General features: G+C 42.8%; 1 protein-coding gene across 3 annotated transcripts in view; it reads left to right on the top strand.

Moving 5' to 3' along the window:
• Itga8 (integrin subunit alpha 8) overlaps positions 1-26,351 on the top strand; it is a 182,653-nt gene that overhangs the window by 148,793 nt on the left and 7,509 nt on the right. For 2 of the 3 annotated variants that reach the window (XM_021657791.2, XM_060372338.1), the window contains 3 exons: positions 1,360-1,488; positions 6,909-7,022; positions 17,806-17,907. In XM_021657791.2, coding sequence (XP_021513466.1) covers positions 1,360-1,488; positions 6,909-7,022; positions 17,806-17,907 — 345 coding nt within the window. Of the gene's footprint in view, positions 1-1,359; positions 1,489-6,908; positions 7,023-8,157; positions 8,292-17,805; positions 17,908-26,351 lie in introns of those variants that run through there. The other variant, XM_060372339.1, reaches the window with a different exon arrangement.

The raw sequence follows: 26,351 nt of genomic DNA on the forward strand, positions 1-26,351 counted from the left end.
TATCTTGTTTGTCACTCTGAATGAGACTGAAGCATCCTTCCTTAGGTCCTCTTTAGTGTTTAGCTTCTTTAGGTCTGTAGATTTTAGTATGGCTATCCTATATTATATGGCTAATATCCACCTATAAGTGAGTGTATACCATGCCTGTCTTTCTGTTTCTTGGTTACCTCACTCAGTATGACCTTTTCTACAACCACTTTGGAAAACAATCTGGTGCTTTCTCAAAAAATTGGTAATAGCACTACCTCAAGATCCACCTATACCACTCCTGGGCATATACCCAAAAGATGCTCTACCATTCAATAAGGACATTTGCTCAACTATATTCATAGCAGCTTTATTTGTAATAACCATAATCTGGAAACAACCTAGATGTCCCCCAGTGGAGAAGTGGAAACAGAAAGTGGTACATCTACACAGTGGAATATTAGTCAGCTGTTAAAAACAAGGAAATCATTAATTTTGCAGCCAAATGGATGGAACTAGAAAAGTGACATAACACTTTAATCTACAATGCTTATACTTGGGAACTTTACAAGTTATAAAAGAAAGATAATCTTGTGAAGATTTAAGCACATTCGCTACTTTGTGGCGGACTTCATTCATACTTTCCCATGCTGCTTGTGTCCCGTGATCTGCAGCTTGCGCATACCTACAAGCAAATAATGTCACTAGGATAGAGTGTTTGGTCTATTGGAATCCCAAGACATGTTTACAGTCAGAAGTTGTGATCAGCAGAGACATCGAGGTAAAAATCACCAGTTCTAGAATGCAAACTAACTAAGGGTGGAAAGAAAGCTGTCCTACAGCAGTGTGGGCATTACGAGATCCACTATCCACAGGGCACAGCTCTCCTTGCAGGAGAACTTGACCTGGGCATGGGAGCAGGGTGGAAATCATGAAGACAATAGCTGGAAGACCACCTCAGGCTATTCCCCTCCCTCTCCAGGTGCCTCAGCTTTTATCTTACCTCATAAAAGTTGCCTCCATTTAGCCAGGTTCACTTCCTCATGAGGGGAAGCATTGAGAGGAACTCATGTCTGGAAGGTCAGGTATTTTTGTTTCTACCCTTATGGGGAAATTGGTATTCCTTAAAACCTTATTCTCACAAGATAAACCTCCCAAGAATGTGTTCTCCCACGCTTTATGGGTTCTTGTAACCCAAGAGTGGACAGGCTTGTTCCTGGCAGCTTGAGTCCCTTTGGTGTTGAATGTGCCAATGGCCAAGCCCCACCTTTGTGTGTGCCCTCTCATGTGAATCCAATCCAACTGCCCAGGGGTCGGCCAGGATTTGAGGTAAAGGGAGAGGAAAACCTGTGAGTGCAGCTATGTGTGATGCATCCTGCTTTCTCTCTGTAGCCTGCTGCCTCCCCAGAGGACACCCCAGAGCTCAGTGCCTTCTTAAGAAATGCTACGATTCCTCATCTGGTCAGGAAAAGGGATGTGCCCGCGGTCCAGCTCCACAGACAGAGCCCTGCAAAAATACTGGTGAGTCGTCACAGGCACGGGACTGCAGAAGACATCTGAATACAGATGCTTTTAACCTCAGCCTGCCTTTCCTTCTCCTCCGGTGCTCAGATGCACCTGAAAGTTGGGGCAGCATGCATGGTGGCACACGAACGCGACTCTTTTGTAAACGGTTTAAGGAGAGTTTGTAATATCAGCTTTACATTCCCCTAAGTCCACCATGGAGGCCACACAGAAATAGAGTTAAAAACAAAGTGTGACCGTAAATCTATTCCAAGAATGTAAAAGAACAAAACAGGAGGATAGGCAGGAATAATATTCAACTACGACATCATACTGACTTTCATTATTTTTTAGATTAATTTGTAGAAATCAGTTTAATGTCATAAAGGTTCAGTGGTTGGCCCACCCAGAGGCACTGAGCTGGGTGGTTGGAATGAGTGCTGGGAGCCCCATCTACCCAGGGTGTTCTTATAGTTTACACCTATCCCTGACTCTCACAGGGCTTGGCTTCTCCAAAAACGGCAAGAACCTTTTGACCAGGGAAACCAAGTCAGCCTGCAGTTTGTATGCACCTTTATATTTATTAAGGCACCGCTTACAAGAACCAAGTGACAGAATCAGCCTAGGGGCTTGTCAGAACATGAACTGATAAAGAAAATTTGATAGACATGGGCAATGGAGCACTGTAGCACCTCGAAGAAGAATGAAATCAAGTCATTTGCAGGAAAAAAAAATCAATGGAACTAAAGGACATCACATTAAGCAAAATAACCTATACAGAAAGCAAGAATTTCCTGGGTTTTTCATATAAAATATAGAATATAAAAAAATAAAAGATCACCAGAAATCCCATCATCACCTTAGCAAGCCAGAAAACACCCAGGAACATGGGATATACATGCCCACTTGGGAGGTAGAGGCATGGAGGACAGGAATTCAAGGTTGCCTTTGGCTACATAGCAAGTACAAGGCCAGCCTAGCCTACATGAGGACCTGAAATTAAAGTAGCATAGAGACTACTGAAAAAAGCGTGATGAACTAAGGCAGGGGGATAGAGGAGAGTAAGAGAGGGTAGCCAAGTAGGCAGGTGAGATCAAAGTGTGATATCTTCATGCCTGAAAAGCCAGGGTGAAATCCACTAGCAAGTACAATAAATATGCACCAACTTAAAAAAACACACACACACACACAAGTAGCAAAAAGATGAAAAGAAAAAATCAGCGTCATATTAATTAGAAACTCTGTTGTATTGCATTTCTATATATTAGTCAACATAAAAATAAAATCTCCTTACAGAAAAATGAATAGTGTGTTCAGGTTTCCTGGGCTGAAACATGGGTGTCTTGGTACCAAGGGGCTTTGCTGGGTCTAACTTGATCTTAGTCAGGACTTTGCAGAACTGTCAGCATGAGTCAGCATGAGTCAGCATTTTTGTGCAAGGCCCTTACCTATCGCAAGGCTGATTCTGATCTTATCCCCTCATATGTTCAGTCTCTGTCCTGACCACGTAGCAAAGGCTCGAAGCATCCTTCAGTTTATCAGCATTTCACGGACTAGGTCCATAAGGAGCAGTCAGCTACCGGTACATTCTCAAATTCTGCAGAAGTCAGAGACGACACGAAATCCTGTCCCCTTTTCTAGCATACCCAAGGTCTTTGGGTAGGGACAAGCTGAGAGCAGAGGCCCCTTATCCCACAGCTGCCCTGAAGAGGCCCAACCTGATATTCATTACCCTGTGCTGATTTCAGCTGGAGCTACATCCTTGAGCTAAGAATTGCCGATCCAAAGACACAGACAGAGAGGAAAGACACCTTCATCAAAAGGAACAAGTGAAAAGCGAGGGAAGGACAGCAGAGATACAACCCGGAGACAAAGAGAGTTCTACAGCTGTTTCCACGGGGGCAGTAGTCACTGTCCTGGCCGGGTGGGGATCCAGGAAATCCTAACCCCACACTGTTGGCCCTCTCCCAGAAATGCAGACTCTCTTGGGGACAACAGTGTGCTGACTCTCAGGCCTGCTCCCCCACCTGCCTAAAACCCACAGATGAGAATTGTGTGGTTTCCCCTTCGTTGCCTCCTCTAGGTGCAGTTCATGCGTGGCTCGTATGCTCAGTGACTGTGTGAACAAATGACTCAGGTGTGAGCCACTGCTGATAGCTTTTGGAGTCATGTCTCAAAGGCTCTTAGAATGCCACTCCCCAGCCTCTGTTCCTCCTCTCCTCTCCTGCCCTCAGTCCTCTTAACTCTCAACCCCATTATAAAAATTTCCACAGCACATTAAAAGATACTCTGGGTACTGACCAATTTCATTAGCCACCACATTCACTGAATTTAAATTGATGTCTATCCTAGCAGCACTTCAGTAAACCCCATTGTTCCAGCCAGTCATAAAAGTGAAATAATTCAAGGTTAAAGGGATCGAAGCAACATCCAAGGATTTGAGTCTCTGGGTTTAGCATTTCCACAATTGAAAGAGAAGTAATGACAAGTGCTGTTACTTTTCTCTCTAAGTTACCGTAGCAACTTAGTGGAGGATTTATTTTTGTTCACAGTTTTAGTGACTTGGTTCATCACATGCTCTATTGGTTGCATGTGCCTGGGCATCACACCAGGATGGCAGGGTGTATGGAAAAGAAGAGCTGTCCGTGCCCTTGCTGCCCACCACTCAGAGAATAGAGAATGCCAGTACTCAGTGGGCTTTCTCCTTTGCCCCTTTTATTCATATCAGGCCACAGGATTGTACCACCCTCCTTTTGCCAGTGATCTTCTCCTCACAGGCATGTCCACAGGTGCACCTCACCAACCTCTTCAGGGACTGCAGATTTAGTCAGACAGTGAAGACTAATCACCACAAACCTCAGTTTACACAATTAAAATTTTGAAAGTTATAGTTTGCAGTCCATAAATTAGAACGTGGCGGTATGAATGAATGTTAATGATTGTTTGCTCTCGAACCAAAGTGGAGAATTCCCTGAGTAGAAATAGCACCCCACTCCTTCAAGCAAATCAGGTAAGTGGAAGTTATTGAAGGGACCAGAGAAGGGAGTGGGGAGAAGGGTTTTAACAAAAGAGGTTAGATTTGGGTACAACTGGTACACAAGCTAGGTCTGGGCAACCAACCATACCGTTAGGCCATTTGCTTTATGGAAAAGATGCAGTAGCAAGAAGGAAGCATTTGTTCTGACCTGTAATACGTAGGCTTTGGGTATGGGGCCTTGAGGCCCAGGTGAACATCCCTATCTGCAGACTCTGTTTCTTCTGAGTTCTGAGCCCTGATCAGTTCTTTTGGGGGGCCACAGTCTTGGTAGTCAGCTGAGAGAGACACCTGTGAGTTTTGAAGAAGACAAAGACAGCAAAAACAGAGAAAACAGGGAAAGCCCTGAATTGGCATCTGTTCTGTTCCTGTAGTTGTGTATTGACACTGAGTTAATTTTTAAGCTGGAGAAAAAATATGCAAAAGCCTGATAATCCTAACTACTTATTTCAGCCCCCAAAAAGTAGGACAATATTATTCCAAATCACAGTTCTAGCACTCCAGAACCTGTTGCCCATCACGTGGGTACCCTAACAGTAGTGAAGAGCATGGAAAGAGGATGACAGGTAACAGAGATGCAAATCCCAGCTGTGTATCAGTAAGACAAAAGCCTTCAAGAGGTGGAGTCTCAATCTGAGAGGGTAGTTCTGTGGGTAGACGGTAGAGATGACAGCACAACTGGCCTGGACTCCTAAAATGATGACAGGATTTTACAATTATGTCTTAGGTCTGGGAGATGGCTCACCCTGAAAAGTGATTTCCTGGCAATACTGAGACACTGAGTTTGACACCCAGAACCCACATAAAATAACCGAGTATGGTGGTGTGCATTAACCCCAGTACCGAAGACACAGACATCCCCAGGGCTCACTGGCCAGCCTAGAATCTTGGCAAGTTGTAGGTCAGTGAGAGACATTGTCTCAGCATAGAAGGTGGGCAGTGCTTGAGGAATAACACTGAGGGGACCTCTGGCCATCCACGCATGTGCACAGAGGTGTGTGTGTGCTTATACACATAAACAAACAAGCACGCACACATACACACCCTAGGTCTTAACTTCTGATAGCTATCTATTTCTTAACAGGAAAATTCAAGCGTGAAAATGAAAAGTACAGGAGAATTTAACCCCAAGGTTACTTACACTTAAGGAAAAAGCACCTGAGATACAAGAGAAAAAGCTACAATAATCAGCAGTCTATGATTCAAGTACCTGTACATTTGCAAAACCATCCAATGGCTTCAAAATGTTAGAATAGGCAATCAGTACACAGTCCTTTTTAGAATAAATTAATAAAACTGTGTGTTGTCATTGGTAAAATCTGCCAGCCATAAAAGTGAGAAGAGACCATTAGAAAACCAATATCCAGACTTCTGAAGAACTAAACATTTGTAAAAACAAGATTCAAATTCCTGTTATAAATGTCTACTTTATGTGTGAATCTTGAGTACAAAAGCAGTAGAGATCTATAAATGGTATTCTCTTGAAAATTGTATGCATTTGTGTTGTGGGTCTAATTTTGTCCCTTTTGCTATTTCTCATTAAATATTTTAACATAAACTTCAACTTTTAAATATCGTGGGAGCATTTTATTTGCAAACGATTGCCAAAACAGTCATTAGTACCTTATCTGATTTCAAACTCATAATACCTTTCTTCTTTTCTCCTATTGGTTCAAAAACTGCAAACCTTGCAATACCCACCCATGTCCTTGAATCAGACTCTGAGGAGAGGGTGATTATGCAAAGTTTACTCTAAAATCAAAAGCTAAAGAAGACCTCCTACAGTTTTTGTTTGGTTAAAACAAAGCACTGAATCCCACTCCTGATTAGGAATTTGTAACTTCAAAATGCCAACATCCTGTGCTGGGATCATAATTTCCAGTTTGCACGTTTAAAAATGTGTATCTCTAACACAGAAACATATTTATTCTCCCACCTAGAGCCACCTTTGCCTGCCGCGCCTCAGGTCCTTGCTGCTTTTGGCATGGTTAACTCCAAACTTTGCTCCCTTTGTGCCTTTGAAGTGACAGTGACTCAAGGGTCTCTTCTGCAAAGCCTTCCAGGTTTTTCCGGTGTCTCTGTCATCTCTGAGAAGCACGCTCCCAAACCCTGAGAAAAGGAAAGAGTACTCCACCCAGAGCTGGAGCCCTAGGAGAAGAACCTGCATTAACTGTATTTATGATCCACTTTCACTTTTCCGTGAACAGGAAAATCAATGTCTCACCATTGCTAACTGTTCTTTGTGTCAGTTATTTCAATGAATTTGTTCTTTCCCTAAATGTAATGGAGTAAAGGAGACTTGCCGGCAAGGTAATGTCTTCTGAGGAAAGAGAGTGCTTTCAGTGTTGATTCTTTCCCTCTGTTCATGACACTAATGCTCTGCCCTTGCCTTTGCATTTTGCAGAACTGTACAAATATCGAGTGCTTGCAAATCTCTTGTGCAGTGGGACGGCTGGGAGGAGGAGAGAGTGCAGTCCTGAAGGTCAGATCAAGACTGTGGGCCCATACGTTCCTCCAGGTAACAATGGCGCTGGCTGGCAGTTCACATGCCACTCACCCAGAACCTCCTCCCCAGAGCTCAGCGCTATGCCCCTTGGCGTGAATTTTTCATACACGTGTGTATGTAAGTGTTATTAATGTTGCTGTGTATTTGTGGACACACACTAGTGGGAGGCCAGAGGTCTCCACCCTCCTTTCGGAGGCCATCTGTCACTGAACCTGATGCCCACCAACACAGCTAGGCTGGCTGGCCACCTCTCCGCACAGCCCTCTACCTTTCCCACCAGCACTGGCATGGCAGACATGCACCACTGTACGTGGCTCTGTATGTGGCTCCGGGAGACCCGGGCTCCGCATCTCATGCCTGTGAAGCAAACAGGTTACTCATGTGATATCTCCCCAGCCCTGATTATTCTTTTTTTTTTTTTCATTTTTTAATTTTAATTCTTTTAGGTTTTAAATTCAAAGATTTTAATTTTTAAAATTCAAGAATATAAATATTTCAAAGGAAATATCTTTGGAAGAGATGAACCAAGATCAACTGGTGAAGACAGTGAACCTCAACTTGCATGTGCAAACACAGATACACACACACACACACACACACACACACACAGACCACTCCCCACCTCAAAGCTCAGTGAACTTCCCTGCCACACAGATAGAGATAGGCAAAGCAGCAAGCAGTCTTCAGATCCGAAAGGTCCAAACTCCACTGAGATGTTTGCCTGTGTTGTATTGCTGCCATCTAGGAGGAACTTTCTAGAACGATCTTTACTTCCTGGTCGCCTCTCCCAGCAGGAAAACAAACAAACAAACAAACAAACAGTTGAGTATCCTGAGTCCCTGAGAGTCAGATGACAGACTCATTGCTGGATGGGTGGCTGGAGACAGTGTAGGACCAGTGTGGAGATACAATACTTGTCCAGAAAACTGAACAAAAGGAACCGAAAAGAAAGAAATAGCAAGACTGTTCTAGAAAGCTCCCTGTGCATGTGTGTCTGTGTGTACCTTCAAGCTGAGGCCGACTGTCTTCTCCAGTCGAGGTCCTCTTTATTTGTTGAGTCAGAGTCTGTTTCTGAATCTGAGAGCTTGAAATCCAGCTAAGTCTAGCCACTCACCTTGCTCTGGGGATGCCCGTCTCTGCCTCTCAGGTGCTAGAATCGCAGACGGCCACACACCTGCCTGGCTGCCCTGTGCGGAGAGAATGTGCTGTCTTGTGCTCTCAAGCAAGCACTTCATCCACTGAGCCATCTCCCATCCTGACTTAACTCTCCTTACACCGAGAAAATGAAATTCAATTAAATGATACCGCTGTGTTAACACCTTATTGTTTGGGAAATTTAAATTACTCTAATCTTGCTCATATTTTACCTCCTAAACTAGACAGATTTAGCTGCCTCATCCGACATAGAAAATCCTTTTGTCTACTTATTAAAATAGGATTTGAAGTCTCTGGATCTTTATCTTTTCTATGATTGAAACTATCTCAGTAATCCCACTAATCTTTTCTAATTTTTCTTATAAAGCAAACAAACAATAGGAAGAAAACTTTTCCCACTTTCAGTGCATCTTATTTAACACGGACCGCTTTATAGGTCACTATCACTATAAATGCTACGTTATGGATGAACCTGCTGTAGCTCAGAGAGACTAATCAGCTGGAACCTCAGCTGTGCAGGGTTAAACCAGGCTTCTTTAACATGCCCTGCACTGCCAAGGCTAAGGCAGAAAGAGGGTGTCCTAGGCCAGTACTGAGTTGGAGACCAGCCTGAACCAAATCACAAAGACCCCGTGTCAAAAATATGTATATATTTTCAAGATCCTACTTCAAAATATCAAAGCTAAAGGTATATAACTCAGTGATAGGGCACTGTTCTAATATGTACAAGGATGTGGGTTCAATCCAAGGCAACATACATACAAACATACACTACACACACACACTGCACACCACACACACCCCACATTCATACATATCACATTACCACACATACACTACAAACATACCACACACACACAATGCACACAGACACACCACACATGCACTCATACATACACAGTACACCACACACACACACACACACACACACACACACACACACACCACCAGAAGTCCTAAGCCAGTGTAGTGGAGCTGTAGGTCCCCTGGGTGCTGAGGGAGAAATTATCCTCTACCTTCCCCTTTGGCCTCCATTACTTTGTAAACATCACTCTCACCTCGGTTGCTATATCACCTCATTCATGCCTGTGTCTTCTTTGTCTTCTTGTGAATGGTACAGTAGTGTGTATAAGGCTTTGTGTGTGTGTGCATGCGTGTTCATGTGTGTGCATGCATGTTCATGTGTGTGCACATGCATATGCAGGACAGAGGTAGATGGCAGGTGCTTCCATTGTGTCTCTTCTCATTACCTTTCGAGATAGAATCTCCTGCTGAGCCCAGCACTCACTGATGGGCTAGCCTGCAGCCTGGCAAGCTCAGAGAATTAGCCTGTGTCTGCCCCAGCCTGCCCCCCAGTGCTAGGATTAGAGGTTAGCTCAACCACACCCACCTTTTTAACGTAGATGCCAGTCTGAACTCAGGTCCTCATGCTCAAGGCTCACAGGGCAGGCACTGTGCCCTTGGAGCTCCTCCCCAGCCCTCTTCTCTGTTCCTATAAGGTCACTGTCCTTGGATATATACGGCACCTGAGTCAGAATAATGTGAGCTCAAACTTGACCTTGAGTCTTCAGAAATCTTTATTCTAAGTCATGAGACTCCATGGGCTTATGGGGAGGATACTCAGTACACCACAGTCAGCACTGTTAATCTGTCCTAGCCACCTTTGCTCCTGAGTAATAATCTAGTTAATATGCTTCTTAAGATACTTTCCTAACCTTAGTGCTTGAGAGAATCAATTAGGGTTTAAGACTTTTATTATGGTTTTCTTTCTGTTCACCCTCTACCTTTCCCATAAACTTGTAGATATATCATTACTAATCTTGGGCAAAAGTTGCAATTATAAGCAAGCCAATGTAGGTTCCTTTTGCTTTCATGGTAAACATTGGCCAAAGCCTCTATGAGAACATGTAGGGAAGCATGTTTATGGATTTCATAGACAGATTCATATCTAAAAAATACCTATGAGCCAAATGCTCTATAAAAATCCAAGTCCACACATTAAAAACAAGTTCTAGGATTGATGTCCCTGATTTAAACTACAATCTGTGCTCAGCATCATGATGGCTGTGGGGTCAGGAGGCCGGAGCTCAATTCCATCCTGAACTAGCTGTGTTTGACCGAGCTCCCAAGGGTCTGAATTCCCTCCAGTGTGAGAGGAAAGGCTTGGACAAGTCTCCTTTCTCTCCTGAAAATTCCATGATGTATGGGCAGCTCATATGGAACCTCTCCTAATAAGTTATTTATGATGTTTATTCTACTTAGCTGAAGTCAGCAGTAACTCTGTGTGCTTTATTAATGGCCTCCTTTTGTATTGTGTTGACACTTTGGTTGACTCAGAACAGACTATGTCAAAATGGCTCTCTCTAAACATTAAGGAACAGCCAGCCAGCCCTTCCAGAGAGGTCTGCCTGTCCGCAAAGAGCCGGGTTTCTGCTGAATGATGACTATGCAGCTAGGCACCAGGATAAATGCTCATGTGTAAATTACTTAATCCTTAAAGCAAACCATGGGATACATACGGTTATTATCAACTACAGTTTACAGGGGGGCAAACAGAGACACAGAGGTTAAGTGGCCTTCCCAGGGTAACATAGCTGGTAAGAGGAGGAGTCCAGGAGCTTTAGTCCTGTGTGCATCCCTAGGTTAGAGTACTGATCTCCAGAGATTGCCACATCATACTCTCTACTGGAGATTTCATGTCATAACCACATGGTACTACTGACTGCTAATCTGTTATCCTCAGAGTATAGGTTACTTTATAGTAACCACAATATGGAGATTTTCCCCCTAAAACATAATAGGGCCTTACTACTCTCTTAAAGGATCTATATGGTGCATAACATATTATTTCAGAATCCAGGAAAGAAGACATTGGTTAGTTTGAGACGAGCGTTCATAGCCCAGACTGGAATCCAGCTCACCGTCCTCCCGCCTCTGCCTCTGAGAGCTGGGATTACAGACATGCACTCACACCTGTAATAAACAAAAGATAGTTGCTGGTGTGTACTGCTTAACAGAGTAGTAACAGTAATAAGCTTTAAATTCAGAACTGCCAAGCCTTTTGTTGCTTTTCATTTTCTCTGCCAAAACAGACTGTGAGGGGCCCACCTGACATCAGTCATACCTAATTTGAAGCAGGTAACTCTGGCCAAAAATGCTCACATGTTTTCTATGGCCTTAAGGACACACCGGCCCATTTCTTTCTGTTTTATAGCTGAAATACACAAAAAAGTGAGCACGTACACCAAAGGACTTTACCAACTATTCTACACATGTACGATTCATCTCAGAGGATGCCACACGCAGATCTTTAACTCAGTCTATTCATTCCCTTGTATTGTGAGGGAAGTTTCAAAAACAAAATTTTACATCAAAATGTTGGATGGTTTCTTGAAAAGTCTCTAAAAAAATTAAAACTTTAAATAAGAGAGGAACATGACAGACTCTCAAAAGGCGATTTCAATTAAAAACTTCACTTTCCCAGTATAATTCAGAGAGTGTGACTGTTAGTCTCTTTGTGATAAATTGCCACGCTAGACTTTTATCATTTAATTACTTTTCTGTCACACACACATGAATACTAATTTCTTCAAAGGCTGAGCTGTAACAAAAAAATAGGCCGTTTTTAATACTTTCAAATGGCATAAATTTGAAATGTAATTGGCCTTCTCAAGTCCTATTGCACTTTTAAAAAATGACAGCGGTGTCCCTGGAGTTACAGCTTTCCCAGCCGTGACACAATGTTTCAGCGGAAGAGCTAGGAAGATGACTGTGACTCCCATAGCACAGGTCTGCCTGGGTCACTCGGCCAGTCTGCTGTTGTTCTTACATGGGAGTTGGGAGAGAAGCACTCTGGGGGATTCCCAAGCCCACATGGTCCAGAAGAAAGAGGAATACTCTTCCTGTCACTCTGAGCATCCCATCTTCCTGAAAGAAGAGAGAAGGGCCTTTCCATGAAGCAGGACCTGTCATTACAGCAATGCAACTGGGAATGATTATTTCACAATGCCTGCTTCTGCTCAGTGCTTAGAATTCTGTCCCAGTGTAAGGGCCATAGAGAGACAGCATCTTCCTTCTCCTTTTAAGAAGACCCAGTGTAGGAGCAGGAGAGATGTCTCAGTGATTAGGAACACTGGCTGCTCTCACAGAGTATCTGAATTCAGTTCCAACAAGCCACATGGAGGCTCACAATAGTCTATCATGCTAGCCCAGGGTATCCAATACCCTCTTCTGGCCTCTGTAGGCCCCAGGCGTATGTGCATGGGTGCATGCATGGGTGTAGGCAAACACTCTTATACATAAAATAAAAGTAAATCTTAAAGAAAAAAAAAAGACCCATGTCTGAAGGAAGTCACTAATGACTGAAGGACCAATTAAATACTAGGTAACAGAGGAGTCTGACTAGAACCCATGCCAGCACTCTGAATTCCTCAGAAAGAGGAAGCCACTTCGAGGGTTGCAGAGTAGAACAAGTCACATGGGCACATAAAAACTGGTCAGAAAAAAAAAATCTTCTTAGCCTAATACTAAGTGACACCTTATTCCTTGCCTGTTGCTTAATAGTGAAAGCTTTACTATTTAAGTTTCACCAAGAGTTGCTCAGAAACCTCCGGATTCTGGCAACTACTGAGTATTTAAATATAAAATGTGTGTATGCTTAAAAATCATTATTGAGCTGAACACAGAAGCATACATCTAGAATTCCAACACTCTTGGATGATAGAGGCAGGAAGATGGCAAGTTCAATACCAGCGTGAGCTACATGGAGAGTGCTTTCTCAAATAAAGCCATCATCATCATCTGTCTTGAGAAGGAAGAAATTAAGCAGTTCAAATATGGGAGAGAGAAAGCTGTTGATACTGGCAAATGCCCTTAGGTATTTATCAAGCTCAGAGTTCTCTTCTCCCCATGCATTGCTGGCCCCATAACTTATTAGTACCATGAGGAAACCACAGTGAGAAAGTGTCCTCTAGCTGGCTGGGAAGACAGCTTCTCCAGTAAAGTTCCTGCAGCACTATAACAAGGACTTGACTTTGATCCCCAGAACCCAAGTAAAAAGCAGGACATGGTGCTGTGCTCAGCTAATATCACCACCTGGATTCAGGCGGCTCCCTGAGGCACAACGACCTGCCACCCTATCCTAACTGGTGTGCCCCAGATCCCAGGAAACCCTGCTTCAAAAACAAGTAGACAGGCCCTGAGAAAAATAACCAAGGTGGACCTCAGTCTTACACACACACACACACACACACACACACACACACACAGAGAGAGAGAGAGAGAGAGAGAGAGAAAGAGAGAGAGAGAGACAGGCAGTGAATGGCATAGTTTAATGATGTGGTTACAACAGAGAAAGTGCATTTCTGAGGACTAATAGCAATCTGGGGCAGGAGGAAGTTTTTCAGTCACCATCTGCTATAGTGTAGCAATGTGTGCAGAAGTTTGCAGTAAGGCAGAGCTCAAACTCCCTATATAGCAGAGAACAACACTGTACCTCCATCTGCACACCTCTGACTCCCAAGGGCTGGGGTTGCAGTCGTGAACTTACAGCCCCTGTTGGAGTTGCAGTCCTGACTCCCTTCAGTGAGCACTGTACCCTAGAAGAGTAAGAACTTAACCCTTTCCTCCTTGAAATCTCTTTCAGTCAGAGTTTTATCACAGCAACAGAAAAGGGTACTATGACAGTGCCTTGTGTAACCGCTGGAAAACTTCATCCTTTTGTTGTAAGAGGCCAGCATATCAGTCATGTGAAGACCCAAAAGGTCATCAAATAACTCGTGCATCAGTTCATGCAGTGAGTCAAAATGCACTGGTTAGTCAGTGGTTCATTTTATTTCTGTGGGGTAGGCCTTCCATTTTGTATCATCAGGTTGCGGAAAAAGGAGCAGTCATGTATCGCTGAACATCAGTTAATGACGGGTACGTGGAAGACACAGGTTTATAAGAGGCGTGATTCCTGTGCAAACGACAAAGCAGACGCACTCACACTAAGGCAGCCATGGTGCCATTAGGCAGTATAACCTGGAGAGCTACCATCATGTACGTAATATGTTGTTGTCCAGGCATCGTTTTGTGGATCATTAATGTGAAACAGGAAAACAAGAAAATAATGAACCAAAACATAAAACCTTAAAAACCTAAATACAAATGCTATGAGATCATATAATACTACATTTCAAATATGGTGTCACTGCAGACAGATTCAGAACCTCTAACATGGATCTCAGGGATTCTCATAGACACGGAAAATCCCAGTGGCCTGTGAATTAGTGGAAACAACAGTAAAGACTGTCAATAGATGAAAAGTCTGGGGGGTCTAGCTTTGGGGAACAGTGGGAGGGGCAAAAGGAGAACATCTTTTGAAATACCCAGAGAGACTCCATTGGAGAAAACTGATTTTCCATTTGCCAGACAATATCAACAGCAGAGAGCCTCTCAGTTAGGGGTGGGACACTGTGCCCACTTTTCCACCTCAGTGCTGGGATCCCACCTAGCTAATACCTGAGCAGGTCTTACGTCCCAGGGTCTGTGAGTTCATGTATGCATAGGTCCCATGGTGTCTGGGAGACACTGTCAAGCCCTGTCTTAGATGCCTTCAGAAACTCCTGTTCCTAAATGCAAACATGCAGTTTTTGCTAAATTTGTTTGCTGAGGATATGGCTACCAGCAAAGGAATTCAGCTTTCTATGAATTTTTTATTGAGCTTGGAGATTTATAAAAACATTTTGGGTTTTTTTAGAATTTTTTTAAAAAAACTCTACACTCACTACGTAAGCTAGGACTGCTAATGTACACCAATCTTCCTGCCTCATTCTCTCATCTTTTATGATTATAGGTGTGAGCCAACACTCCCAGCTAAAACTACTCTCTGGGAGTCTTTCTTTCTTTCTTTCTTTCTTTCTTTCTCTCTCTCTCTCTCTCTCTCTCTCTCTCTCTCTCTTTCTTTCTTTCCTTTCTTTTTGATTTGGTTTCTTTCATTTGGTTTTTCCCAGAGCAGGGGATTGGACTCAGAGCTTTACGAATGCTAGACAAGTGTCTAACCGCAGAACTTACTTCCAAAAGTTCCTTGAATACGCCTTCCAAGTTCTGTTCTGTTCTGTTTTGTGACAAGGTCTTGCACAGCCTAGGCTGGTGCAATGGCCTCCAACTCTTAGGTAGCCCAGCTTGGCCTTGAAGCCCTAATCACCCTCCCTCCTAAGAACCTTCATTGAAGGTTGTCCTGGTTGGATTTTTGCCAGCCTGAAAACTGCTAGAATTACATAGGAAGAAGAACCTGATAGAGAACATGTCTCCATTAAATTGCCTGTAGTTAAGTTTGTGGGGCATTTTCTTAACTAATGATTGCAGTGCATGAGCACAGCTTACTGTGGGTGGGGCCTCTCTCTGACCAGGTAGTCCTGAGTTGAATAAGAGAACAAGCTGAGCAAGGTGCGGCCCCTAAGCAACACTCCACTATGGCCTTTACTTCAGTTCCTGCTTCCAGGTTCCTGTCTTGAGTTTCTGCCCTGACGTCACTCCATCATGCAGTATGACCTTAGAGTTAGTTATAAGATGAAACACACCCTTTCTTTTCTGAGTTGCTTTTGGTATTGGTGTGTTGTCCTGGCAATAGAAACCCTAACTAAACAAAGGTTTAGAAGCATGGAAACCACTAAGCATGGGGTTACAATTCCTACCCATAAAATTTTTTTTACTAGCCTGTGTATGGTGGCTCGTGCCTGAGGCTGAATTAATGGAATTACCATCAGTTTGAGGCTAGCCTAGGCAAGAGTTCCAAGTAAGCTTTAGCTACAAAGTAAGATTCAGTCTAAAACCAATACAAAATCATAGAATCTCATTACCAGAGTGCTTCTTTTGTGAATAAATTAGATTGAAATCAGGTACTAGCAAATATTTCCACATTTTATAACAGTTTCAAAATATAAATAAAAATCCAACTTTCAGTTAAAATGGAAATGAAAGCCAAGAATATATTATTAAAGAATGACACCCTGTGGGTATTTTTTTAATGAATACAGTTACTTATTCCTGGACAATGAGAAAGAAAAGGCAAATACAGTTACTATAAATACATAAAAGTTACATTTTATGGGCTGTGCTTATCATGTACAAAAAGTAGGGTTTACTAGGGTCAGAAAAATTCAGTCATATGAAAAAACTTAACTTGTAAAAAGAGTTGAACAAAATTTTTACAATCCTAATAGTTGGATTGGTTCCAAGAGGCCCAACACTGGGTTACTGGGGATGCACTGCTAACTGTTTGATTTATTGAAACAGTGACGTCTGGGAGGAATCAAAGGCCTCTGTAATACAGCAGCTGTCATTTTCCACAGTATATGTTCCAACCTACTAGTTTTAGTGTGCTAGCACTGTTAGGAAATACAGACTCTGGGAAGAGATGCCCAAGTGCACGTCATTGTATGGTGTTTTCCTCTATAGATGAAGTAGACATAAGTAATACTAGAAGCATGGGTAATAATAAAATATAACTCAACATAATTCAGTTTTGACTGTTATTTTTATAAGTATAAATCAATGTATATAATTATAATAATAGTACTATTTTGAAATTTTTGTACATGTCTACAAAGTATCTTGCTCACATCTATCCCTCCAACTCCCTCAGAAATCTTCCCACCTCATGTCTTTTATTTATTTATTTATTTATTTATTTATCTATCTATCTATCATGCTGTGATTTAAGAATGACCTCAAAGTTTCTGAAATCTTGGCCATTGGCGCTCGGGAGCAGTCCAGTCCCCACAGCTGGAATGGCTGCCAAGGAGAAGGGAGAGACTGTGTTGAACATCTTCAAGTACTCAGGACAAACTCCAGGCCTCTATAGCTCTGTAGCCCCCAGGTTAGCCAGTCCTGCCCTGGGTCGTCTGTGTGACACAAAATATAAAACATCCCTTTTTAAGTTGTCACCAGGGTCTCCTCCAAAACACTGTCCTCTTTCAGAGAACAAGCATCTGTATGTGTGGTGTGTGTGTGTGTGTGTGTGTGTGTGTGTGTGTGTATGTGGTGTGTGGTGTGTGTGTGTGTGTATGTGGTGTGTGGTGTGTGTGTGTGTATGTGGTGTGTGGTGTGTGTGTGTGTATGTGGTGTGTGGTGTGTGTGTGTGTGTGTGTGTGTATGTGGTGTGTGGTGTGTGTGTGTGTGTGTGTGTGTGTATGTGGTGTGTGGTGTGTGTGTGGTGTGTGGTGTGTGTGTGTGTGTGTGTGGTGTGTGTATGTGTGTGTGTGGTGTGGTGTGTAAAATAAAAGTTTTAATACATATATACATTTATATACATAAAGTATATGTATAGCTAATCAGATATTTAAAGGGACAGGATGAAAATTGGAGGAAAGATAAATTTACAGACAGATGTTTGCAAGAAATGGATAAATCCATCATAGTTGGGTAGTTGTTGAGATGGACAGATGGATGGATGGGTAGAGGGATGGGTAGATGGACAGACAGACTGGCAGATGGACAGGTGAATAGATTGATGGATTCGTGGATGGATAACATAAAAGAAAGACAGAAAAAGAAGGAAAAGAGGAAATGTTGCACTGGACATATAACGGAGTGTGTAGCCATAGAATGTGTCAGGGTTTTGAAGGACATACACTTAAGTGAGTGTTTTCACTTTCAGAGGAAGAATGACCCTTATGCTCTTGCATCGCTGGTGTCCTTTGAGGTGAAAGGAATGCCTTATAAAGATCAGCCAGCAAAACTGCCAGCCGGGAGCACAGCGGTGAGTTTCTTTTTAAGAATCACAGGTACAAATAATATAAGTAAAGTTATTTCTAAAACACTGTCCGTCTTTGGCCTGGTTTAACATTTATATAGATTAGGGAATATTGCTCTTCTCTATCCCACCACTTCCCCACCCCCTTTCATTCTAGAAATTTCCCAGTGCCTTTTGATCCAGTTATTAACTTTTCATATAGATTTCTATTTTAAAGAGCTACCGGTGCCAGACAAACAGTGCACAGCCTTGTTAAGTCAGCTGCTCTGGTTCAGAGAAATGCATTCCAGGACAAATGGTGGTCCTAACAACATCAGACTGATTCTTCAAGTTTGATAAGAGCATGGTTGGTCTGACAGGGAGAGAGAAAACTTGCCTAGACTAGCTGCAAACTTAGAACCCTCTCTCCTTTTCATGCCAAGAACAATTCTGAGTTGAGGAGGGTCGGAAACACCAGCGTTGCTTGAATAAATACCGCCTTTTAAAATCAAGGCTGTTAACTATCATTGAACTCCATAGCTGCCACTGAACAACTTTTCACATCTCCAGGAGTGCCAAAGCCCAAGTAGAGAGGAGAAAGGCATATGGCTGAGGGAGTTTCAGTAGGCCAGCTAAAAAAATTCTCTGCCTTCCCAGTTACTTAGGAGGATGATCCAACCCTGGAAAACTCACTTCTCTTAAAAACAATATAAAGCAGGCATGGTGGCACACATCTTTAATCCCAGGACTTGAGAAGCAGAGGCAGGCATATCTCGGAGTTCAAGACCAGCCTGGTCTATACACTAAGTTCCAGAACAGCAAGAGATACATAGTGAGACCCTGTCTTGACGGAAAAACAAACAAACAAACAAACAAACAAAATGTAGTAAAGTTTCAAGTCTCATAGTCTAGTTCAGTGGATATTTACAACCCCCATTTGGACTCTGGCTTCATAGACCATTGTTATTCAAAATGTGGCTTGTAAGCCAGGATCCTGGGCACCTCCTGCGAGCTGCTTAGAAATACAGAAGCTCAGAAAAGACCCCTGGGCCCAGATTTTTTTGTTCTATTGCTCTCCTTGTGGAGCTCCTGTCCTCTCCCGGTCTTATGATCTCCCCCTTCTTTCATAAGATTCCCTGAACTCTGCCCAAAGTTTGGCTATAAGTCTCAGTATCTGCCTCGATACCCTGCAGGGTAGAGTCTTTCAGAGGCCCTCTCTGGTAGGTTCCTGTCCTGTTCCCTGTTTTCTACCTCCTCCGACATCCATCCTCTTTGCCTTTCTGAATGGGGATTGAACATTTTAGCCAGAGTCCTCCTTCTTGATTAGCTTCCTTAGGTATACAGATTTTAGTAGGTTTATCCTATATTATATGGCTAGTATCTACTTATGAGCGAGTATATACCCTGTGTGTCTTTCTGCTTCTGGGATACCTCACTCAGGATGATCTTTTCCAGTTCCCAACATTTACCTGCAAATTTCATGATTTCTCTGCCATTTGATGTTCCTCTATTGAGAATTCTCTGTTTAGCTCTGTACCCCATTTTTTAATTGGATTACTTATTTTGTTGCTGTTTAACATCTTGAGTTCTTTATATATACTGGATATTATCCCCCTGTCAGATATAGGGTTGGTGAAGATCCTTTCCCAATCTGTAGGCAGATTTGTACTGACTACAGTGTCCTTTGCTTTACAGAAGCTTCTCAGTTTCATGAGGTCCCAGGTCCCATTTATTGATTGTTGCTCTTCGAGCCTGTGCTGTTGGTGTTCTGTTCAGGAAGTTGTCTCCTGTGCCAATGAGTTCAAGGCTTTCCCCCACTTTTTCTTCTAACAGGTTTAGTGTGTCTGGTTTTACATTGACATCTTTGATCCACTTGAACTTTAGTTTTGTGCAGGGTAATAAGTATCGATCTATTTGCATTTTTCTTCATGTAGACATCCAGTTAGACCAGCACCATTTGTTGAAGATGCTATCTTCTTTCCATTTAATGGTTTTGGCATCTTTGTCAAAAATCAGGTGTCCATAAGTGTGTGGGTCTATTTCAGGGATTCATGGAGATAACCTAGAACCCCTGCACAGGTGTAGCCCATGGCAGCTCAGTGTCCATGTGGGTTCCACAGTAATAGGAACAGGGACTGTCTCTGACATGAACTGATCGGCCTGCTCTTTGATCACCTCCCCCTGAGCAGAGAGCAGCCTCACCAGGCCACAGAGGAAGAGAGCAGCCTTACCAGGCCACAGTCCTGATGAGACCTGATAGACTAGGATCAGAAGGAAGGAGAGGAAGTCCTCCCTTATCAGTGGACTGGGGGGAGGGAATAAGTGAAGAAGGGGGAGGGAGGGTAGGATTGGGAGGGAAGGAGGAATGGAGCTACAGGGGGGATACAAAGTGAATAAACTGAAATTAATTTAAAAAAGAATTTACATTAAAAAAAAACAGAAAAAAGAAACACAGAAGCAAGTTTCACTCCAAAATTATCAAATTATCAGGACATCCACACAGTCAGGTTTGCGAAGTGCTCCTTTAGAACGTATGTAATTGGTCCCTTTGCTTTCCATTTCCAGCCTAGGTTTTCCGTTGCATTGTAATGACTCATCTTCATGGCTACTTGACCTTTAGAAATTGAAATGAGAGATTGAAGAAATAGTTTAGTCAGTACATTGCCTTGCAAGCATGAGCCCAGTATCTGAAACCCACAGGTTTTTTTGTTTTGTTTTGTTTTTTGTTTTTTTAAGGAGAAGGAGATTGGAGAGATGGCTCAGTGCTTAAGGGCACTGGCTCCTTGTCCAAAGGACCTGAGTTTGATTCTCTGTACCCACACCCTTACAGAAACACATCTGTCTATAACTCTCATTCTAGGGAATCTGATGCCCTCTTCTGGTTGCTGTGGGCACTGGGCATGCATGCAGTGCACAACCAGACATGAAGGAAAAATACCCATACACGTGTAGTACAAGATAAAATAAATAAAATAAAGAGCAAGGCTTGATGATGCACACCTCTACACCCAGGACTGAGGAGGTAGAGACAGGCTCACTGGGCCCCAGGCTCCCTAGCCAGCTGCCTTGTCTACGTTACCAGTCCCAGGCCAATGAATAACCTCATCTCAAAACAAAAATAACAAAAAGAAAGTTGGACTGTGCCCAAGGAACAACACCTGTCTCCACATGCATGCACATGCATGAGCACATGGACACACACACACACACACACACACACACACACGGATATGTGCATACACAGACACATACCAAAATGTGAGTAGATTACTTGTTGATTAGTTTTCCAGTTGCAACTTGGAGTAGACACTTAAAATCATTAATGTTGCAACTTCAAATACATGTGAAAATGTTTACATCCTGAGCCCTCACTCCATGTGTCTGGACGAAGTAGGTCTGGAGGAGGGGACTGGACCTGCACTTTAAAATCCTTACAAGAGGAGATTCCTCAGGGGAGCCTAGGTTGAGAAGTTTAACACCACAGAGCACTTAGAAGAAAAATTAAGGCTTTGGGGCCCTTCCTCAATCCAATTAGAAACTGTCTCATATGGAACTGTTACAATAAGTAGTAAAATTATATATCCAACGTTTTCGTGGTCCAACAGGGTTAATTAAGTCTCTAGTTTCGATAAAAGTTAATAACCACCCCCCAAATGTCTTATGTTCTCTGGATAAGTCTGGTAACGCCACACTGGAAATGACAGTAAAGATTTGAGCAACGTATTTTAAAATCAGCAAGGTCACATCCTTCTTCATTTAGATCACCTTTCTTTCTCTTGTGCATTGTCTGCGATAGCCTGAATTTATGTTCAACCCAGAAAACAGGGGCTTGGGATTTTAATACAGAGTGTTCACTCAAAGAGGTTCAAAGACACGCAGCCCTTGGGAGATAAATCCAGACCCCCTTTGTTTTCTTGGAGCACATGTTTCATAACAGAAACACATGTTTCAGTTGATTCCATCAATAGGACTGTATCTTTCAGGGCTGGCTACAGGTGACAGCCTGCTGTTCTCAACTCATCTCAAAAGATCCATGAAATGATCAAATGCATGCTTCCTCCTACGACACCATCCGTTACCATATTAAAAACGAAAAAAAAAAAGAAAAGAAAAGAAAAGGGAGGATGATGATTTACCACATCATTTAGATAGAGGTTATTGGGAAAACATTTAGGAAGGGAAATGCTTTTAAATCTCCTAATATCTGACTCACAGGAGATCTTGCCAGTATAAAGTTAGCTGTCCAGTGTAGGGAACCAGGCTTTCTGTGGCTTGGAGAGAACTCTGGCTGGAGGAGCAGACATCTCTCCTTCTGAGAGAACTTTCTCTCTTTCTCTCAAAAGGAGCCCTGCCAAAGGGAATGGCTGTGAGGGGGTAGAGTCAGTTAAATGAGTCGCTTAGACGCTGGGGACACTGTGTAGTGAGACAAGCTAATATACGATTGTTTTCCTAGACTTGTGTACGGGATGATTGGTCTGTTTGTACTTTCTTTTCAACATGGTCACGATTCAGCTACATCTTGAGGCATAAGAAAGCTGTGCTTACGTAGGAAGTAGTCCCTGGCTGCCACTCACAAGGCATCTGACTTGCTAACACACGAACTCTTCTTCTCAGAGGTGAGGTGGAGTGAGGTGGGGGCTGTATGATTCAGAGATGCACAAGTGGATATCTTCTTCTTTTTTTTTTGTTTTGTTTTGTTTAACCAATGAAACCTAGCCATTTGCATGTCATTCAACAAATCCTAATTCCACAATTTACATCTAGGAGAGAGGATTGTAGCCTACTATAAATGCAAAAGTGATTATTATTGTAAAATATTCATGAAAATCCTTATGTGAAACCTCTTCTGTAAATTGCAAAAGTATTTTATATTCAGAATTTTTCCAAAACTTTGATATTTAAAAACAGAATTCTAGAATGAAATGGCCTTTGGAGCATGGACTTGTGGTGAGGTGACCTGACACAGAGGGCTAGTTAAATGTGTGCTCAGCTGCTCCCCTTTCTACTTCTATTTTGTTCTAAATGGCATTACAGGTAAAGCGTCCTGGTACATTTATTAAAACAGTTGCCTGGCCCCATTGCAGTGTGTTTACATAAGGCTGTGATATGTAAACACACATGTCAATGTTGATTACAGTTGCAAACACAAGGGAGCTGTTTCATCTCACCTTGGTGTTTTTTTAATCAAAATACCCAAAATATATATCATAAGCACCAGTGATGGAATGTAGACATATTGAAGTTTATTTATAGTCTTTCGGCTGTAATAAAGAACAGCAAGATTTACGAGATGATGAAGGTAAGATTAAATGTTCCCTGCTTAGGATCACTTTGAGAAAATCCAACTGCTTATAATTTATAGAGCCCACTTCCTAAAGCCACAGATAATGATAATAAGTGAGTTGCTAGGTTTTCATACTATTTCTTTAAATAGTTTCAAGTTCCTGATAAGCAAAAAATGCATGAAAGCAGATAGCTGGTTTATTGGCATGCAGCTGGACTCTGCACTACATTTTAAGTTCTCCAGTTACTCAGTACTAACCTTTGTTCGGAAATAGAAGTACCCAGTCACAAATCTGCCTCCTTGAAATAAATCTTTAAAGTGTGTGTGTGTGTGTGTGTGTGTGTATGTGTGTGTTTGCACACATGCACCTAGTGGAGGTCAGAGGGCAACTCAGGAATTGCTTCTCTCCTGCTCTCCTATAGAATATGGGGACTGCACTCAGGTCATCAGGCCTGGGCACAAGGGCTTCTCTCTGCTGCTGGCCCTAAAGTAAACACTTACTTTATGTACACCCTGGACTCTGCTACAAGAAAGAAAAATCTCACAGTGAGGAGTTTGGATATGCCAGCTGCTCTCTCCATTGTGTCACATGGACCCAATGCCAGGCACGAAGCGCCTGAGATTCTGACATGTGAGATGGCAGAACGCACCCATAGCTTGATTTCATTTTCATTCTATGAAGTGTAAACTCAAGGACTGATGCTGTACAAATATTTCTTCCACTAAGTACAGTTTGTTAGCTTTGTGGGGTGTGTTTCACTTTAGTGATTGAAAACTTTGCAGCTGTCTTGTGCCACCAATGTGAAGAGCCACCAGAATTTGGAGATAATAATAATCAGAAAAGAATGTAGGAGATATTTACTTTTAAAATATGAATTACATGTTTAAATGACAATGGGTTTATATTAACAGATAATAGTTGATATTTGGGTTTTAACATCTTAGTGTTCAAGTTAATGTCTCCTATTCTCATTACTTTTTTAACATGGATGCTGCAAAATTTGAATTCATGATGTCTTAAATCTCTTTTGGGCAGCACTGAGCAAGATGATGATTCCTACAGAGATTCAGAGAACATAGGGTGTTTTATATTATTTGACATGAAAGCTAATTTCTTAGCGTAAATCCAAAGTTGGTCGTAAGAAACCTTACATTTTATGGTTCATTTTTTTGTTAGTAACCTTTGGATGCTTCGTACTAAACTTCTTGTGTGCTTGTCAACATAAATATAAGTACTAGAAATGATAGAGTTTTGATATTTGTCAGCACTTCATTTTCATTTGAACATCTCCAAAATTAGCCTGCAATCCCCCCACCACGTATTTAAAGAAGCTAGGTCCTAACAAAATGACCCGTTAAATTATCTCCTTTTAAGCCACATGCAATTTAAGTCTCTCATTTATCTACACAGCACTGAGTCTCAGGAAGAGCTGTGTTTTGCTACTGGCACATGATGATGGCAGAGTCACAGATCTGAGTGTCACCTGACTCCCTTGATTACTCACTTGTAGAAAAGCCTTGTTCCAGGCTTGGGTGATGTCCCCTGTGAGTGAAGCCTGAGACTGGTACCTGAGCTCCAGACCGTATGGGTCTGCAGGAGGTTCTTTTGGGGATCATAGGAAAACTTAAGGTAGAAGAGGGTTTTTTTCTGTTTCCTTTAAGGCCACCTTGTCTGTCTCAAGTGAGAGAAGTGCAGCCACAGGCATGCACTCACTTCTCCTCGCTGCTCTGTCGGCCTTGCTGCTGCTTTGGTACATAGGAATGTAAAGCTGTCAAGGAGAGGGCAGAGGCTAAAGCAAAGCTTAACAGTACTGAACTCAGGTTCTCTTCGCAGTGTTCTGGCACTGCTTTAGTTTATGTTCATCTGAGTTCCCAGAAGGCTCTCCACATGCCAGAGCTGGGCTCCTGTGCTGTAGCCCTCACAGATGACTGATGTGGCGACGTAGCACCTGGCAGCAGCTCCCAGGTCCGCTGTGGCACTTCGGTGTTAAATGCTATAGGAGTCTCTCTTTGACCAAACCTCTGAGCTCCCTCAGGGACTAGATGACTTCAGCAGCTTTGGCTTGAGCCGCACAGAACACACAGGGAAACTCACCTGTGTCCTGGGTACAGTGCATTCGAGAATGTGGTGTGATTTTGTATAGACACTCCCTACACTGCAGAATGTGTGCACGGACAGCAGCTGGTCTCTGTACATACCCCGCCCCACTCCCTTGTCGTCTGCTGGGGAGCCTGCTCACAGAGTAGCTGCAGTCCAGAAGGGGTTGGGGAGCATCAGGACTTGGGTTGTCTATGCTGTGTGACACAAGGAGAGAGGGGACAATCGTGAAGTCCAGGCACCTGCAGGTCTAGAGAAAACAGTGCTGATAGGTGTGCAAAGATTTGGAATTTTTAAAAAGTACTAAGTTCCTGAAATTTAATAAAATATTTTTATTAATTTAAAATAAAAGAAAAAGGAAAGCCTTGTTCCAAGGCCTACAGTCTCTTCCAGTGGCTCACATTATCTGGCTCTTTGCAGTCACTCTCTGTCGTCTCTGCCCCACAAACCAGGCAGTGCTCCGTTGGCTTATGCTGGTGCTGTGACTTTCTAAATGTGCATCGTAAACTCCTGTGATCCCAGCACTCAAGGAGGCAGAGGCAGGCGGATCTCTGTGAGTTTGAGGCCAGCCTGGTCTACAGAGTGTGTCCAGGACAGCCAAGGCTGTCTCGGTGATTAAAAAAAAAAAATCCAGACCAGCTTAGAGAGACACAACGGTGAAGAGAGCTGTGCAGTTGTACCCACCTTGGGTTGTGTCCCGCGAGTTCCAAAGACAGGGACACATTCAGAGCCCTTCAAGACCCTCTACTCCTCCCTCTTAGTGAACTGCATGGGATGACAGGCAAGAACTGTACATAACATGGACAGTCCTAACAGCTCATGGTGTGCTGTTACTGGAACCTAACGTTACTGGAAGCAGGCTGGCCATGGTTTTGATAATGAGAAATTCAGCATTCTGGAACTAAAAGAATTTCGGAGTTTTGGATCTTCATACTGTGATCATCTTCCCACAGGTTGCCCTAAGGCCCAGCTGCCAGATTCTCTGGAAATAAATATAAGCGATGGGCCAGGAAAGAGTTGCTCACCGCTGCAGGCACACCTGTTGAGTTGACCCATGATTTAATTGTGCTTTTTCATTACTGTTAGGAG

Source organism: Meriones unguiculatus, chromosome 19 (assembly GCF_030254825.1).
Source record: "Meriones unguiculatus strain TT.TT164.6M chromosome 19, Bangor_MerUng_6.1, whole genome shotgun sequence".
Taxonomy (NCBI): domain Eukaryota; kingdom Metazoa; phylum Chordata; class Mammalia; order Rodentia; family Muridae; genus Meriones; species Meriones unguiculatus.